Here is a 14,034-nt window from a genome sequence, read left to right on the forward strand (position 1 = left end):
TGCACAACTCCCACCCTATGTAGTTCTGGGAAGGAAGTGAAAGTTCCCCTCTGGGGCCCCATCACACCCTCTCTGTCTGTGGTGAGCTCAGCAGGGTATCCCAGCCACATCCTGCACACATTACAGAGGCTGCCAGAGCTGAGTCCCAATCCTGGCTGCACTCCGTCAAACAAGTTCTTGTCACTGCTGCCAACCTCAATTTTCTCACTTCCAAATGGGCCGTTGGCAATATTCTCTTCGATGGTGCTTATGTGAATTAGATAACTGTTTTATTGTTATAAGATATAGCTGAGTTCTTGCTACTCCATTAATAAGCACCCAACACATCAAGATACACTGCATTTCTGTGACTTAGTATCAGACCCTTACCATAGAATCTAATTTTTCATGTTATGATTTTACCTTCTTAAAATACTCCTTGTTTCTTTAAAATTAGACACTTTTAGGATTAAACCTTCTAAACTATATCAAATGTTTCTCTGCTAGCTAAATGACTACTCACTATTAAACACTATTTATCTTCTTTTCAGAATGGCCTGAAGTCCTTACTATAAAGTGTGTCCATCAGGGGACAGGACCAATGTCTTCGATAACTTACACTTAATGTCTTTATTTGTTGAGTAAGATATTGTATTATTACATTATTATCTAATGCATCAGTCACAGTGACCTCACTTTGCAGATTGTTCCAGTTTAACAGATGAGAAAACTGAGGCTCAGAGGATTTGAGTAAAATGTTGAAGGTCAGCCACATAGAAGGCAATGAGGACTCAAACCCAGATGGAGTCCCAAAGCCTCGGTTCCTTGACGGTCCATGGTGCAGTCACATCCTCCACTTATGGCTGGATCCAAGAAGCTTTTGTTGTATAATAAATGCTACTCTGTTTTTGTATCCGAACTTAGAGTTTGTGGAGCTACCTTTCTTTAGTTTTTTGGCTTCCTCTCTGTAAAGGATTCTTGTTACATTTTGGTGCTTTAAATTTTTTTTTTAACATTTATTCGCTTTTGAGAGTGAGAGAGACAGAGCATGAGTGGGGGAGGGGAAGAGAGAGTGGGAGACACAGAATCCAAAGCAGGCTCCAGGCTCTGAGCTGTCAGCACAGAGCCTGATGCGGGGCTCGCACTCACAGAAGGGGAGATCATGACCTGAGCCAAAGTCAGACACATAACCAACTGAGCCCCCCAGGTGCCCCATTTTGGTGCTTTTAACCTGTCCTACTTTGGGAAATGACATAAGCAAATGTCTTATGATTATATCTAAAGGCCAGTTGGCTGTCAGTGAGGGTCTAAAAGTCTCCCCACAGGTGTTCTCACAAGTGAGATGCAATGACCTGGGGACTTGTTCTTTGGTTACCTAGTGGCTTTTTTGGCCTCCTTTGGGCTCCCCAGCTGCATTTCAGATCATTGAAGTTCTTTAAATTATGAACTCTGAATACAGGGGATTCTATCATCTAACAAGGACTTATATGCTAAATTGTTGCTAGTTTCTAGTAAATCCCTTTTCTGTCCCACTGTTATTTATAGACATTGCTTCTGCAACTTTGAAATGCAAGTGCTCCTGTCTGCATTTTCTAGGCGAAGAAATGGAGACTCCAAAGTTTCCACACCTGGCCCAAAGCATTCCGTTGAATAGTTCCCTTCACATCAACATGTATATGTAGCATGGGAGTCTCACTAAGGATTTACAAGCAGTGTGAGTTTCTTCATCATCTAACTAATGAGAATTATGAACATTTGCCCACTGTGTCAAACAGGCCGTCCTCATAATAATGCCTGGAGTTGGTCCAGCCCACATAGAGCTGGGCAAGGAGTCTGCTCTGCACACCTCCAGGGGGCAGCCTTACATTGTGTTCAACCTGGTTGGTACTCCCAAGGGCATATACATCGTGCAGACATCTGAAATGGTGCCCCGGGACTGCAGCAGAGCATCCTTACCTGGGAGAAGGGGAGAAGGTGTCACAGCTGGTGCATTGGAGGACCATCAAGTAAACAACATGAAAAGCCCCACAGGAAGGGCCATCAGACATGAGGACAGGATGTGTCTTGGATCTGAGATTTAAAACCAGGCTGACATGGTCTCAAACTCCCTTGCCCTTCTCCCTGGTGGGGAGAGGGGAGAGATCAAATTTTGCATATAACATAGCATTCCTTCTCCGTGAGGTAGGCAGACTCCATTTAACTAACCAGAGTGTCAAAATCCATCTCAAAGTTTTTAACTGTCCAAGTAAAGTGAATTCTTTACAAACTCAGCTATGTCTGGAAGCCTCAGACAAAAGTGATCCAAATAAATCATACGACCTTTGTCCAAGCAATCCCTTTTTCTAAGAATCTTTTCCAAACATCAGCCCACGGATGGGGACAGCGCCCTTGAGGAGGGCCAGCCAGGCAGGGACTTCCCAGGCCAACGGTGCCCCTCAGCCCTGAGTGGCCACGCAGCCATCCAGCGGCCAAGCAGCCTGCCAAGATTCAAACACAGGTCTGTCCCTATTTGGTCACTGGCCCTAACAGTGCCCTGTAGGCCATCCTGTCACATCTGGGAGTTTTTCAGTCCTCACCCAGGGGAATTCTCCACCACAACCTCTGAGTCTGATAGCTGCAAATGGAAACAGAAACACAGAAAATGTGATTCTTGCCCAGGAAAGTTGGAACAGAGAAGAGTTCAGACGTGGGCGGGTGTGTGTGTGTTTAAAAAAAAAAAAAGGGTGGAAACCCCACCAGCCAAGTCTGCAGAAAAAAAATAAATGCAGTCTGCCTATCTGGGGCCGGAGCCCCTCCCCTCGGGCCGCCGGAGACCGTGACACAGGTGCCGCTTCCTCCCGGCTGCTGAGGGTCAGAAGCAGGCCCGCGCGCCCCTCGCCACCGCTCGGCTTCTCCGTGCCCCTGGCCCGACCCGCGCCCCGCACCCGCTGGCGATGAGCAGTCTCAACAGCACGTTGCCGCCCGACCAAGGTGAGTGCCTGCCGCCGCCCCGCGGGGTTGCGCCCCAAGCCCCCGGGTCCTGCCGCTCCGTTCGCGCCTCTGTGCGGTGGCAGCGCGTATCCGCCTCGGAAACTTGCCCCAGGCCGGGAAGTAAGGAACCCCTGCGCGGAGGGAGGGGACAACGCCCGCCTTGTGGCTCGGCCGCCCCGAGACGTGGGGGCGGATTCCGAGTAAACTTCAGGAAACTCAGCTGGTGCCCTGACTCCTCTCTGGGGCGGCAGGAGGGACGTGCACGCGGCGGGGGCATCTCTGGCCTTGACCCCCAGAGCGTTGTAATTCCTCTTTCTTGTTAAGAAGGCACATGCTTTCCTGCTGACGGGAAAGAGAAATCGGATACCCCGAGCTTCTCTGTAAGGGTGTTGGGGGACCTGGCCTGGCCTCCCCCACCCCTCCTCTGCCAATGGGCTTTTGCAGTAACAACATAAACAACAACAAAAACTTAAAATTTTCTTCTTAAAAAAGCGAACGTTTATCCCTCTTATCCCCAACTCTGCCCAGGTCTGCTCATTAGATACTGACAGAGGGGAGACATTCTGAGTCATCCTGTTAAATAATTAACGTGATAATAGGGGTACTGGGGACACCAGCTCCTTTACAAGTTTTTAACATCCAGGTGGTTCTGTGGCCTCACCAGCGGAACTGGAGCATAGTCTACTGTGGCTAGGTTTGTGGTTGTGCACTATGTGCCTGTGTGTGTGTGTGGCCACCGGCATGCTTGTTTGGGGGTGCGTGGGGACAGGAGTCCTGGGGGGAGGGCCCCTCCGCCTGCATTGGCATCAGGCGTGCCACTGATTAGCCAGGGGCCTGAGGCAAGCCAGCCTCTGTCTTAGCTCCAGCACCGTCCTCATCATCAGTGAAATGGGAACATAGGATATTCTTCTTTGGGTCCTGGGAAGGAAGCTCTGCGTAAAGGTCCCAGCATGGAGATGGACTGCTAAGGGCCCCATAAATGTCAGTCATCTTCATTTTTCATTTTACAGGAGACTGGATCTGGGAGCTCATGTTGGCTCCTGTTTTCGTGTGTAAACACACGTGAGTGTGAGAGTCAGACACGTGTGTGTGTGTGTGTGTGTGTGTGTGTGTGTGTGTGTGTGTTGGGGCCAGGGGTGAAGGGCAAAGCCACTGAGGAAGTGCAGGCAGGCTGCCACTCCCCCTTCTGGAGAGGCTGGCTCCCTCCCCAGGAGCCTGCCCCGCCCCCTCCCTTAAGCAGTTCTCTAGGCTTCAAGTTTCAGACCATGACCAATGGCTGCAAACACTTCCCTTCTGGAGCTCAGAGGGATGCAGCCATCACTTGCATGCCATTCTAGATTACCCTTAGGACTCCATTTATGGCAGGCTCTTTGCTGTGAGAGAACTGTGGGGCCCTCTCTCTTGCTGCTAACTCAGGCAGGATGTGTCTATATCCTGTGTCAGTTTACATCACTGCTTCTCAGAACCAGAGGTTAGGAGAGGACCGCTTGGGCTCCGCCAGGCCTGTCCCCTACCCTCTGGTCTCAGCCAACTCCCATAAGCCAGAGTGCCACAGTTACTGCGTAGGAGTCATGTGCAGAAATCCATTGCCTTGCCCTTGGATGGAAGGGGTGATTGCTCAGTGAGGAGATGGTCAGGTTTGTGGACTTTATTCAGAATTCACTGCCTCCGGCAGAAGCGGAAAGGGTTGCATTAAGTGCCAAGTGAAATTCCATCTCAGACGTTGCCCAACGGCTCCAGATATATCCATGGCGGGAGGAGTCACAAGGCATTGGCACAATCAGCAGCTAGACCTTTCCAAGGGTGTCTAGGGTTGGGCAATTATTCCTGGGTATTTGGGCAACAGAGGGGTGTGGGGTAAGAGGCATTCTGTGTTTGCAATGGAAACACGTGAGCCCATCGATAACGAGGAGGAAGAGGCAGTGCAGGGAGGTTGGCACCCCAGATCAGTTTCTCTCTTTGCATGGCAGATATTCATATATCAAATGGCCTTCTGCAGCCCCAACCAAAACACCTTCCAGAGACTGTGTGGCCACAGTGAGCCCAGTAAGCTCAAGCTAAGAACAAATTTGAACAATAAATCAAGAGTAAATAATAGGAAAGAGAAAGATACCATCCCACCTCCAGAGCAATTTATCAATTTATGGGAATCCTTCTAAAGTGTTATGTGTATACACAGCTACTTTCTGTTTTACAAAATAAAACTCACTTTATATATTCTCCTTCATCTTGCTTTTTTCTCATAAGAATATATGTTGAAGATTGTACTTCATCGTCAAATATAGACTAACTCATTCTTCTCAGGGCATTGTATGAATATATAAATAAATTGGTTATTTTATTTAACCAGTCCCTACACCAATGGGCATTTAGGTTATAGACAATCTTTATTTGATTAAAAAAAAACAGACACAGTGCAGCCATGACAAACCTTGTAAGCAGGCCTTATGTATTTACACGAATAGGTACAAATACATGTGTTTGTATAAATTTCGAGCAAATGCCCTCACACACAAATTTGATTTCTGGGACAAAGAGTGTGAACATTCAAAATGTTGTAGATACTAAAAAAAAAATGCCCTCTGAAAAGTCACATGAATTTCTAATACCCACCAGTAGCCCATGAAAGTCATTATCCCCCCCCCCCATTCACCCTGTGTGGTTTACCTCTTAGCCAATCTAGTAAGTGAAACAGGTTGCCATTTTTGAACGTGCCTCTGTAATTCTAAGTGAGGTTCTGCATGTTTTCATATCTCCATACTGGATTTGATCCCACCTCCAATACCTGTGGGCTTTGAGGAGGTACACAGTATAGCAGAGCCTCAGTTTTCTCATCTGTGAATGGGAATAATAACAGTGGCTTCGCAGGGGTCACGTGATGAACGAGAGAATAAGGGTTTGGCATCATGCCCACGAATGGTGGTGACTGTGGCTGCTGTTGTGAACAGAATTTATCACAGTAGACCTGACCTGCGAGTGCTGGTAATCTCCAAAGTCTCCTTTACAGACAGTTGCTGTTTTGGCTTCTGATAACATAACAAGGATATCAGTACCCACGTGCTGAGCCTTGTGGTAGGGCCTTGTGTGGGTCACCTTTCCATAGCCTGGTCTCATGGGCATTTTCTTACCTGTTTTGCAGATGAAACACTGCAGGCTTGGGGGACGATGTATCCCAGGCCTCCCAGGCACTGAGGAGGGCTCAGCCAGGCTATGGACACAGGCTTTCAGACCCGAGACCCAGCAGGGGCCAGCCTGAGGGGTGTGTGCAGGCAGGGCACTGTGGGGGCTGTGGCTGGGAAGTCACTACTGTAGCTTTGCACACAGAGGAACTGCATGTGGCACGGGCGCTGAGAACCTGCCAACCAGGCCACAGTTCCTCGGCCGAGCCTGTGTTCTGACCACAGTCTATGACCTCAGTCTACCACTGCCTACTGTAGTTCCCTGTTCTGCAGTTGGGCCCGACCCACACCAGGCCAGCCGCTGCCCTTCACCCTGCCTTCCACAGCCTGCTGAGGCTGTCCCCTGGAGCCTTTTCCTGTGGACTCTCCTGATGCCCAGACTGCCCTGCCTCTGTAGCTTCATTTCCAGGGCTCTCTGGGTATCCCCACCACACAGGTACCCATGCCCGTGCACACGCACATTCACATCCACATACACACACACAGCCTGCCTGCCTCACTCCTGTTCATCCCATAAAGCCAAGTTTATGACCCCCAACCTCCCTGGGCCTTCCCTGAACACTAGAAGACCACCCACCGTGGCCCTGGGGACATTGTAGCCACCCCCCAAATTCCTGGATCTGTCTGTTTCCTGGAAATTCTGACCTCCTAAGGGGCTCCATGACCTTACCCACTCCCTCCTTGAGGCCTGGTCCAGAGAGGTGAATGCTCCCAGATCTGCATCCATTCCACACGCTGAAATTGCCTTTTAAAAATCATAGGGGCTCCTGGGTGGCTCAATCAGTTATGTGACAGACTTTGGCTCAGGTCATGATCTCACCTTCTGTGAGTTCAAGCCCCGTGTGGGGCTCTGTGCTGACGGCTCTGAGCCTGGAGCCTGCTTCTGATTCTCTGTCTCCCTCTCTCTCTGCCCCTCCCCCACTCATGTTCTGTCTCTCTCAAAAATGAATAAACATTAAAAAAAAAATCATTCACTCAATAGCTCCTAGTCCAGCACTTGGCATATACATGGAGGTCAGTGACTAATAAGTTCAAATGGACAGAAAGTCAAAACGAAACAAACTCTAAGAACAGGGCTGCTGGGTCCTGGCACTCACCGCCTGGCTCTTTCTCACTCCTGCACTGATTCTCACCTCCTGTTCTCCCCCAACACCCCAACACCTTGCCTAGGGTTTTCTCCACATCTCTCTATCATCTGAACTTCCGAGGCAGTGCTGGCTCCTGCCTTTAGTTAGTATGCATTTTCACTCTTGCACATTCTTCCAGAACAAATAGCGTGCAAAAGTGTAGCCAATGGCAGATGCTGACAAGAGCGGTTTTCCTCTCGTGCCAGCAGGCGCCGAGCCCAGGACACTGGATTCCATCACAGGTCAGGCGGGCGTGGCAGGCTCTTTGCATGACTCCCTCAGAGAGCCTGCGAGGTTGTTACCACTGCACACACAGCCCCTGTGGCCCCAGCCACAGTGGCCCAGCTGCCTGGCACAGCGGTCTGAGCCCTTCCTCCTGGCCGGGCATCTTTACCCCTCTTGTTGGTAACTCTGACACTGGGCGGTTGCTGGAGGCTCAGTGTGGACCACTCTGAGAAGTAGAAACTCCAGGGGGACCCGGTCAGAGGGAGCCCCCACAATTACCTCCCAGAGCGCGACCTGGTTCCCACAGGAAAGAGAGGAAACTTCCCTCAAGCTTCCAGCCAGGGAAGGGAAAGGTTCACATTTTGATATCGACCAGAGCACCTGTTGTTAACAAGGCCTCCCTCAGCAGAAGCTACCGCTGACTCTTGAACACCAGGGCTTTGAACTGCGTGGGACCACTGTTACGTGGATTTTTTTCGATAAATACAGTACACGCTGTAAATGCATTTTCTCCTATTTATGATTCTCTTAATAACCTTTTCCTTGCTCTAACTTACTTTGTTGTGAGGAAACACTACATAAGCCATATAACATAACAAAATCTGTGTCAATGGACTGTTGAGGTTATTGGTAAGGCCTCTGGTGAACAGCTAAGTTTTGGGGGGAGTCAAAAGTTACATATGGATTTTCACCTGTGTGCAGGGTCAGCACCTCTCACCCCCTACATTGTTCAAAGGTCAGCTAACCCCCCAGAGGTATCATTAGAACCTATCTGACCTAGAGGAAGGGACATAACCAACACCAGCCCACCGCACCCATCCTGTCCCACCTGAAGGGTGAAAAAAGAATGAGAAACACTTGTGAAGTTCACGGTCCAGAGACACAGGCTCCTACTCACGGAACCGTGGGCCACTTCCTCTGCCCCACCCCACCACGCTGTCACTGCGGTTCCTTCTACCCAATACATCATGCCTGACTGTCAACAAAATTACAAGACCCACTAAAAGGAAAATAATACAAATTGAAGAGACAGAGCAAGCCTCAGAACCAGACGTGACAGGGATGTTGGAACCTGACCCTGTCACTTGCAGAGCCCGTGTCCCCTTCACCTGCACACAAGGCATGTTTTTAAGAGGGGCACAAGCATACAGCCGCCCAGCTGACCCCAGGCCGAGCCCTGCCATTTCTCCCCCTTGGAAAAATTTTCTCCTGGAATGGAGAAGCTTTGCGTTTTAGCCGTGGGCACATATATTCTCACCAGAGTCTAAGAGTGAAGGACATTACGGTTTGCTAATGCCTGCCTGCCTTTTGTGTTGGGCCCCAGTCTGTGATTTCTGCATTCACCAGGCAGCATGGCCCACTGGCTATGACATGGTACTTGCTCCTGAGAGGCTCACCAGACGCCAGAACCTTGCACGCCACCTTCAGCGAGCGGAGGCTTCGCGTTCAGGTCCCCCTTCTGCGCTTTTGAAAACCGTTTAACTAAATTCACTTTGTACCAATTTGCTGGTGATGAAGAGGTCAGACTGAAGAGGTCAGAGGTTTGAATCTGAACCCGTTCTGACCTGCCTGTGGCCTTGAACGTGTCGCTGGGCTCCCTGCGTCCCAGTTCTTCCTCAAGGACAGTGCTGGCTTTGTCCTATACAGTCTCACAGGACCCCCACCCTCAGAGGGCCCCACACTCTCAATGCTCTGCAGTCACTTCCTTGAAATTCTTCGCTTTTGTAAAGGGGCCCCTGTTTTCAATTCGCACTGGGCCCCACAAATTCTATAGCCAGTCTTGAGCCACTAAATGGGGATAATAATAATTTCTACCTCAGGCGTTTGTTCTGAGGATTAAATGCATTAGCCTAGATAAAATTCCTCCAGTAGCACCTGATGCTTGTTAATCACTGCCACTTACTGAGTGCTTGAGTGTGTTGTAAATGAATGCTGGCTCACTCCCCCTGCCCCGCTCCCTCCACGTTCTTCAGTCTCTGTCCATGTTTGCCCAATTGCTGTTGAAAATAGTACCTGAGGCCAAGATGGCAGAGTCTGCCCAGGTCTGTAGGGCCTGGTCGAGGACCTCTCCAATAGCTCTGGCAATCCGCTCCCTCCTGAGCTGTGAGTGCATCAGAGGGGGTGCAGTAGGGGGAAGGTAGCCCAGAGAGGGTGTGCAGGCCACTGTGACCTCAACACCAGCTGTGGCCTCAGCAATGGGTTTCCTTACATGGTGCCTGGTGGACCCTCCTTGTTCCATTAGCCTCAACTGAACACCAGCCCCTGAACAGTAGGGACTCAGCTGTCCTGTTCTCCATGGGGAAGAGTAGACTCCTAAAAACACTGAATGAATGAATGAATGAATGAATGAAAAGGTCTAGCCAATGCAAGCCAAGCCTGATGTACACAGAGTGCAGTGGGTCCCCGTAGTCACCTCCCCACCCCCACCCCTTAAAGTGGCTCCTCTTGGTTGAGCCCACCAGCTTGTCCCAGCCCTGCACTCCTTACGCACCCTAACCTGTATTACCCCCCTACCCATCTCACCCACCACCTCTCAGTGCCTTCTCTCCTGGCTCCCTTCTCTTTTTCTTCAGTGCTGCCATTTGTGTGGGTTCACAGCCAGGACTCCGCCAGGTGCTCCTTAATGCCCGGGCTCCCCTCTCTCCTGGGAGGGCTCCCCTTGTCCAGCCTACAGCCCACCCCTGAACTCCTGCAGGGGACCTGAGCCTTGCTTCCTCTGAGACTGGCTTGTCATTTGAATTGCCATCCTTCCACTTCTACCAAAATTCTCATTTTAGTGAATTAATTTCAGCTATGGCTGACAATCCTGAGTGATCTTTTTTTTTTTTAATTTCACAATCTCTTTTTTTTTTTTCCTCTTGTTACAAATTCTAAATTATCCTGACTCACCGTCCTCTTATGGTGATGGTCTCCCTGACTCAAAGGACAGAAAGTAGACTTCACTTCCCGTATGCTATCTCATTTTGCCTTGTAGCCACCTTAACTAAGGGAGGTATTTTTATCTCCATCTTGCATATGATGGCACTGAAACCTAAGAGGCAACCAACGTGGCTTGCAGAGAGAGCCACAGCCAACCCCTCACTCTCAGGCTCACATACGGTGGATTCAGGCTCATGTTCAGGGAGTTTTTCTAGGAAGGCTCAGCCAGGACCAACCCACATAGCAGGCAAGTGCTTAGAACCCAGGGTGCTTTTAGAGATCCACAAAAATTTACATTTCTTTTACAATGAAAAGGAAGAAAGGGGTGCCTGGGTGGTTCAGTCAGTTAAGCATCTGACTCTTGATTTTGGCTCTGATGGTGCATGATCTCCCAGTTCATGAGTTTGAACCCTGCATCAGGCTCTGGGCTGACAGTGCTGAGCCTGCTTGGGATTCTGTCTCCCTTTCTCTCTTCCCCTCCCCTACTTGCTCTCTCTCTCTCTCTCTCTCTCTCAAAATAAATAAGTGAACATTTAAGAAATTTTAAAAAGAAAAGGAAAAAATGAACTTTTGAGACTAAACATTACATTTGTCTTTATACCTATGCCACTGTAAAATACAGCTTTTGGTATTTTGGGGGAGAAGGGACCCATAAACATAAAGCACTGAGGTCCAAAACGGTCACCCTGCAGCCCTGCCTGGCTCAGCACAGCTGAGGCCATGGGACCGGGTGCCGGCCTACTGCTCCCTGCACTGCCGTTCTCCCCGCCGGACTCTGCCCTGCTCCCAGCACTGTGACCCCTCTGAGCAGCTGTCCTGCCTCGAATCCTCACACGTTTTTCCCCTGGCGGTCCTGCCTAACCCAGCAGAACCCTGGGGGCTGCGCAGCGGTAGTGGCTGCTTCTGGGCCTGCCCTGTACCCCAGCCTTCAGGAGATTTAGAATCAAAAGTAAATGCTTGAGGGAACCTAGGTCTCTCTCTCTCTGTCTCTCTTTCCCACCCACCCTCATCTCTCTTTCTCTTACTCTCTTGGCTATTTAAGCCATGAAATTAGGTTGTTCTCCACTTTAAAAAGTTTTGAAAAGAATAAGTTTTCTTTGCCCTGTTTCACTATAACAGAAACAATCACGTTCGCTGGAGAACTATGTATATGACCAAGAGGAAAGGTGTAGGATGACTGTCTCTAGAGCGGAGTTGACTTGGAGATGCCTGTGCGGCAGGCAGGTGACAGCTGGAAGGCAGTTTCAGAGAGAGATCTGGGCAAAGATAAAGACGGCCTGGGGGCCCCAGTGAGGAGCTGGGGGCCGTGAGGAGCCTGCTGGGGCTGCACGGATCACCCCAGACAATGTGGGTCTTCACACAGGCACAAAGGGGCCGGCAGGGGGGCGGGGGGGGGCGGTGGAGAGCACTTGCTCCATGCTGTCTCTGTTCCCCTCCAGACCCAGCGACGATATACAGGGTACCTTGTTTCATCCTGAAGGCGTTGCACACACGTAGATGTTGTTTGTTCCAGTTTAGGAATACGGAAACTGAGTTTTAAAAAGTCGTGTCCCCAGGCCCTCGCCATGCACCACAGGCACTGTCCAGCCTTGAGCTCGGTGTGTCTCCCTCTGCCTCTTGCATCTGGCTCCCCCCCAGGGCAGGAGGGGGGCTGCCCGTGACCCCGTGCCCTTCTGCTCAGCTCTATGCAACTCCGAGGTCACTATCAGAAAAAAAAGGCCTTTTTTTTTTTATCCACCCACCCCAGGCCACTTGTGCTCAGCTCTAACCTCCTCTGCCGGCCCACACCTGCCAGCCCAGCAGCTGCTAATGAAATGCCCGCAGTGGCACACAAGGGCCGGGCTGTGGCTGTGAGTGCCTTTCCAGCCAAGGCCAGCCCACACACAGGTCTCGCTTTCCCCCAGGGAAGCAGTGGGCAGCTGCCTCTCAGGTTCACCGCAAGGGCACTGGGAGAGAATGAAGCCCCCACCAATTCCTCACCAATTCCTGGGATGCCTCCACCACAGAACCACCCCTGGGCTGGCAGCTTTGTCTTCTGTTAAGATGCTGTTAAGATACTAGCAGCCGCAGGACCTTTCCTGCATTGTGCGGTACTTTGCCAGGCACTTTCAAATCTGTTCCCCTTCTTCATTCAAGAGAGTCTGTTCTCCCTCTCTGTGAGGAAACAAAGTAAGCTTCGGAGAAGTCGAGTGACTTTTAAGAGTTCCCACAGCCAGGGGTAGTAGATGGAACAAGGCTGTGACGCAGGCTGAATCTTCTGGGGGTGTGTTGTTTGTGCCACAGAAACTCATTCATCAGGTTCTGAAGGGAGGGATAGGATGCAAGGACTGCAGGGTCACCGAAAGGGAGACACTTTGACACTGACCCTACATTCTCTTGTATATCCACATGTACACACATGCACAGGCACACACACACACGCACACTCACGTACACAGGTGCATAAACAGGTGCACACACATACACACACACACACACAGTCCTTACCACTTCCTTGCAGTCATCAGCAACAGACTGGTGTCACCCCCAGGTTCAAGGTGGGGAGGAGCTCTTTTGGGTTCTAGTTTGGCCTGGGGCAGCGTGGACAGGCGTTTAGTCTATGGGTCCTATGACCTCACAGAGATAGCTGGAGACAAATGTGAGAAGTGCTGTCTACAAGCATCTTTGGCCTTGGGCATGCTTTTGAAACTATTTCCTCTTCCACTAGTTTTCAGACAGCATCCCATTTCTCTGCCTTGGTCTGGTATCCCTGCAGTACATCTGACTATCAGCAGTCTGTTCTGTCTGTGATCTCTTTTGAGGTCAGTGTGATGTCCAGGCCAGATCCCCTTTACCACCACCCACCCCCCATTGTGGCAGACAGGGACACACAGGTCTGAAGAAGGCAGCAAGGTTGTTTTGGTTATTTGGGATTTGGACTCAGCATTGCCTCTCCCCATTGAACCCATCCCAAGTCTATTAACAAAGGCAACACTCTATTAGTAAGTCCATTAATAAAGACAGCCTTCTCTCTGGTGGGTTATCTATGCAGCCCATACATGTACCAGTAGTTAAATTTAGGGCTGGTTTCCAGATTTGATCCTTACACACACCCTCTTCACCCCCAGTCTCTCACATGATCTGGATCATGTCTTCAGGGATCCCTTGGGTAGCCAGTGACACAAACCATGAGCCTTCTGGTGAATCCAGTCCAGAGGACAATCTTCAGATCACCATAATCCAATCTGATGCACTTTGATTCTGATCCAATGAGCACCACCGTGCAAGGGGCCACACAGGAGACACAGGGGACCCTGTCTTCAAAGGGTCTTCAGCCTCACTGGGGAAGCAAGACCCAGGAACATCAGAGGGCAAAGGAATTCAGAACACCCTTCAGGTTCATGCAACTGTGCAAGTCCCCTCTGGAATAAAGGCCATGTATCCCTGAAATTCCAAAAGAAGTAGCTTCTCACCTGGGGTCTCCACTCCAAACACACACACACACACACACACACACACACACACACACACACACACAAAATGGTGTCACAACTATAAATCTCCATTGCAGTTATTTTCAGCAGAAAGGACATTCCCCCAAAATAAAGTATCAGATAAAGTCTAGAAATACAAAAGAGATAAAAGTTTATTTGATG

At 50.1% G+C, this 14,034-nt stretch overlaps 1 protein-coding gene across 1 annotated transcript in view; it reads left to right on the plus strand.

Moving 5' to 3' along the window:
* The first annotated feature begins 2,605 nt into the window (after positions 1–2,605).
* The window catches only part of GYPC (glycophorin C (Gerbich blood group)), a 42,736-nt gene continuing 31,307 nt past the window's right edge, over positions 2,606–14,034 (plus strand). Inside the window, exon 1 of the mRNA XM_047871575.1 lies at positions 2,606–2,949. Within this exon, the coding sequence (XP_047727531.1) occupies positions 2,913–2,949 (37 nt within the window). The 5' untranslated portion in view covers positions 2,606–2,912. The remainder of the gene's footprint in view (positions 2,950–14,034) is intronic.

The sequence above is a fragment of the Prionailurus viverrinus genome, chromosome C1, assembly GCF_022837055.1.
Source record: "Prionailurus viverrinus isolate Anna chromosome C1, UM_Priviv_1.0, whole genome shotgun sequence".
NCBI classification, from domain to species: Eukaryota; Metazoa; Chordata; class Mammalia; order Carnivora; family Felidae; genus Prionailurus; species Prionailurus viverrinus.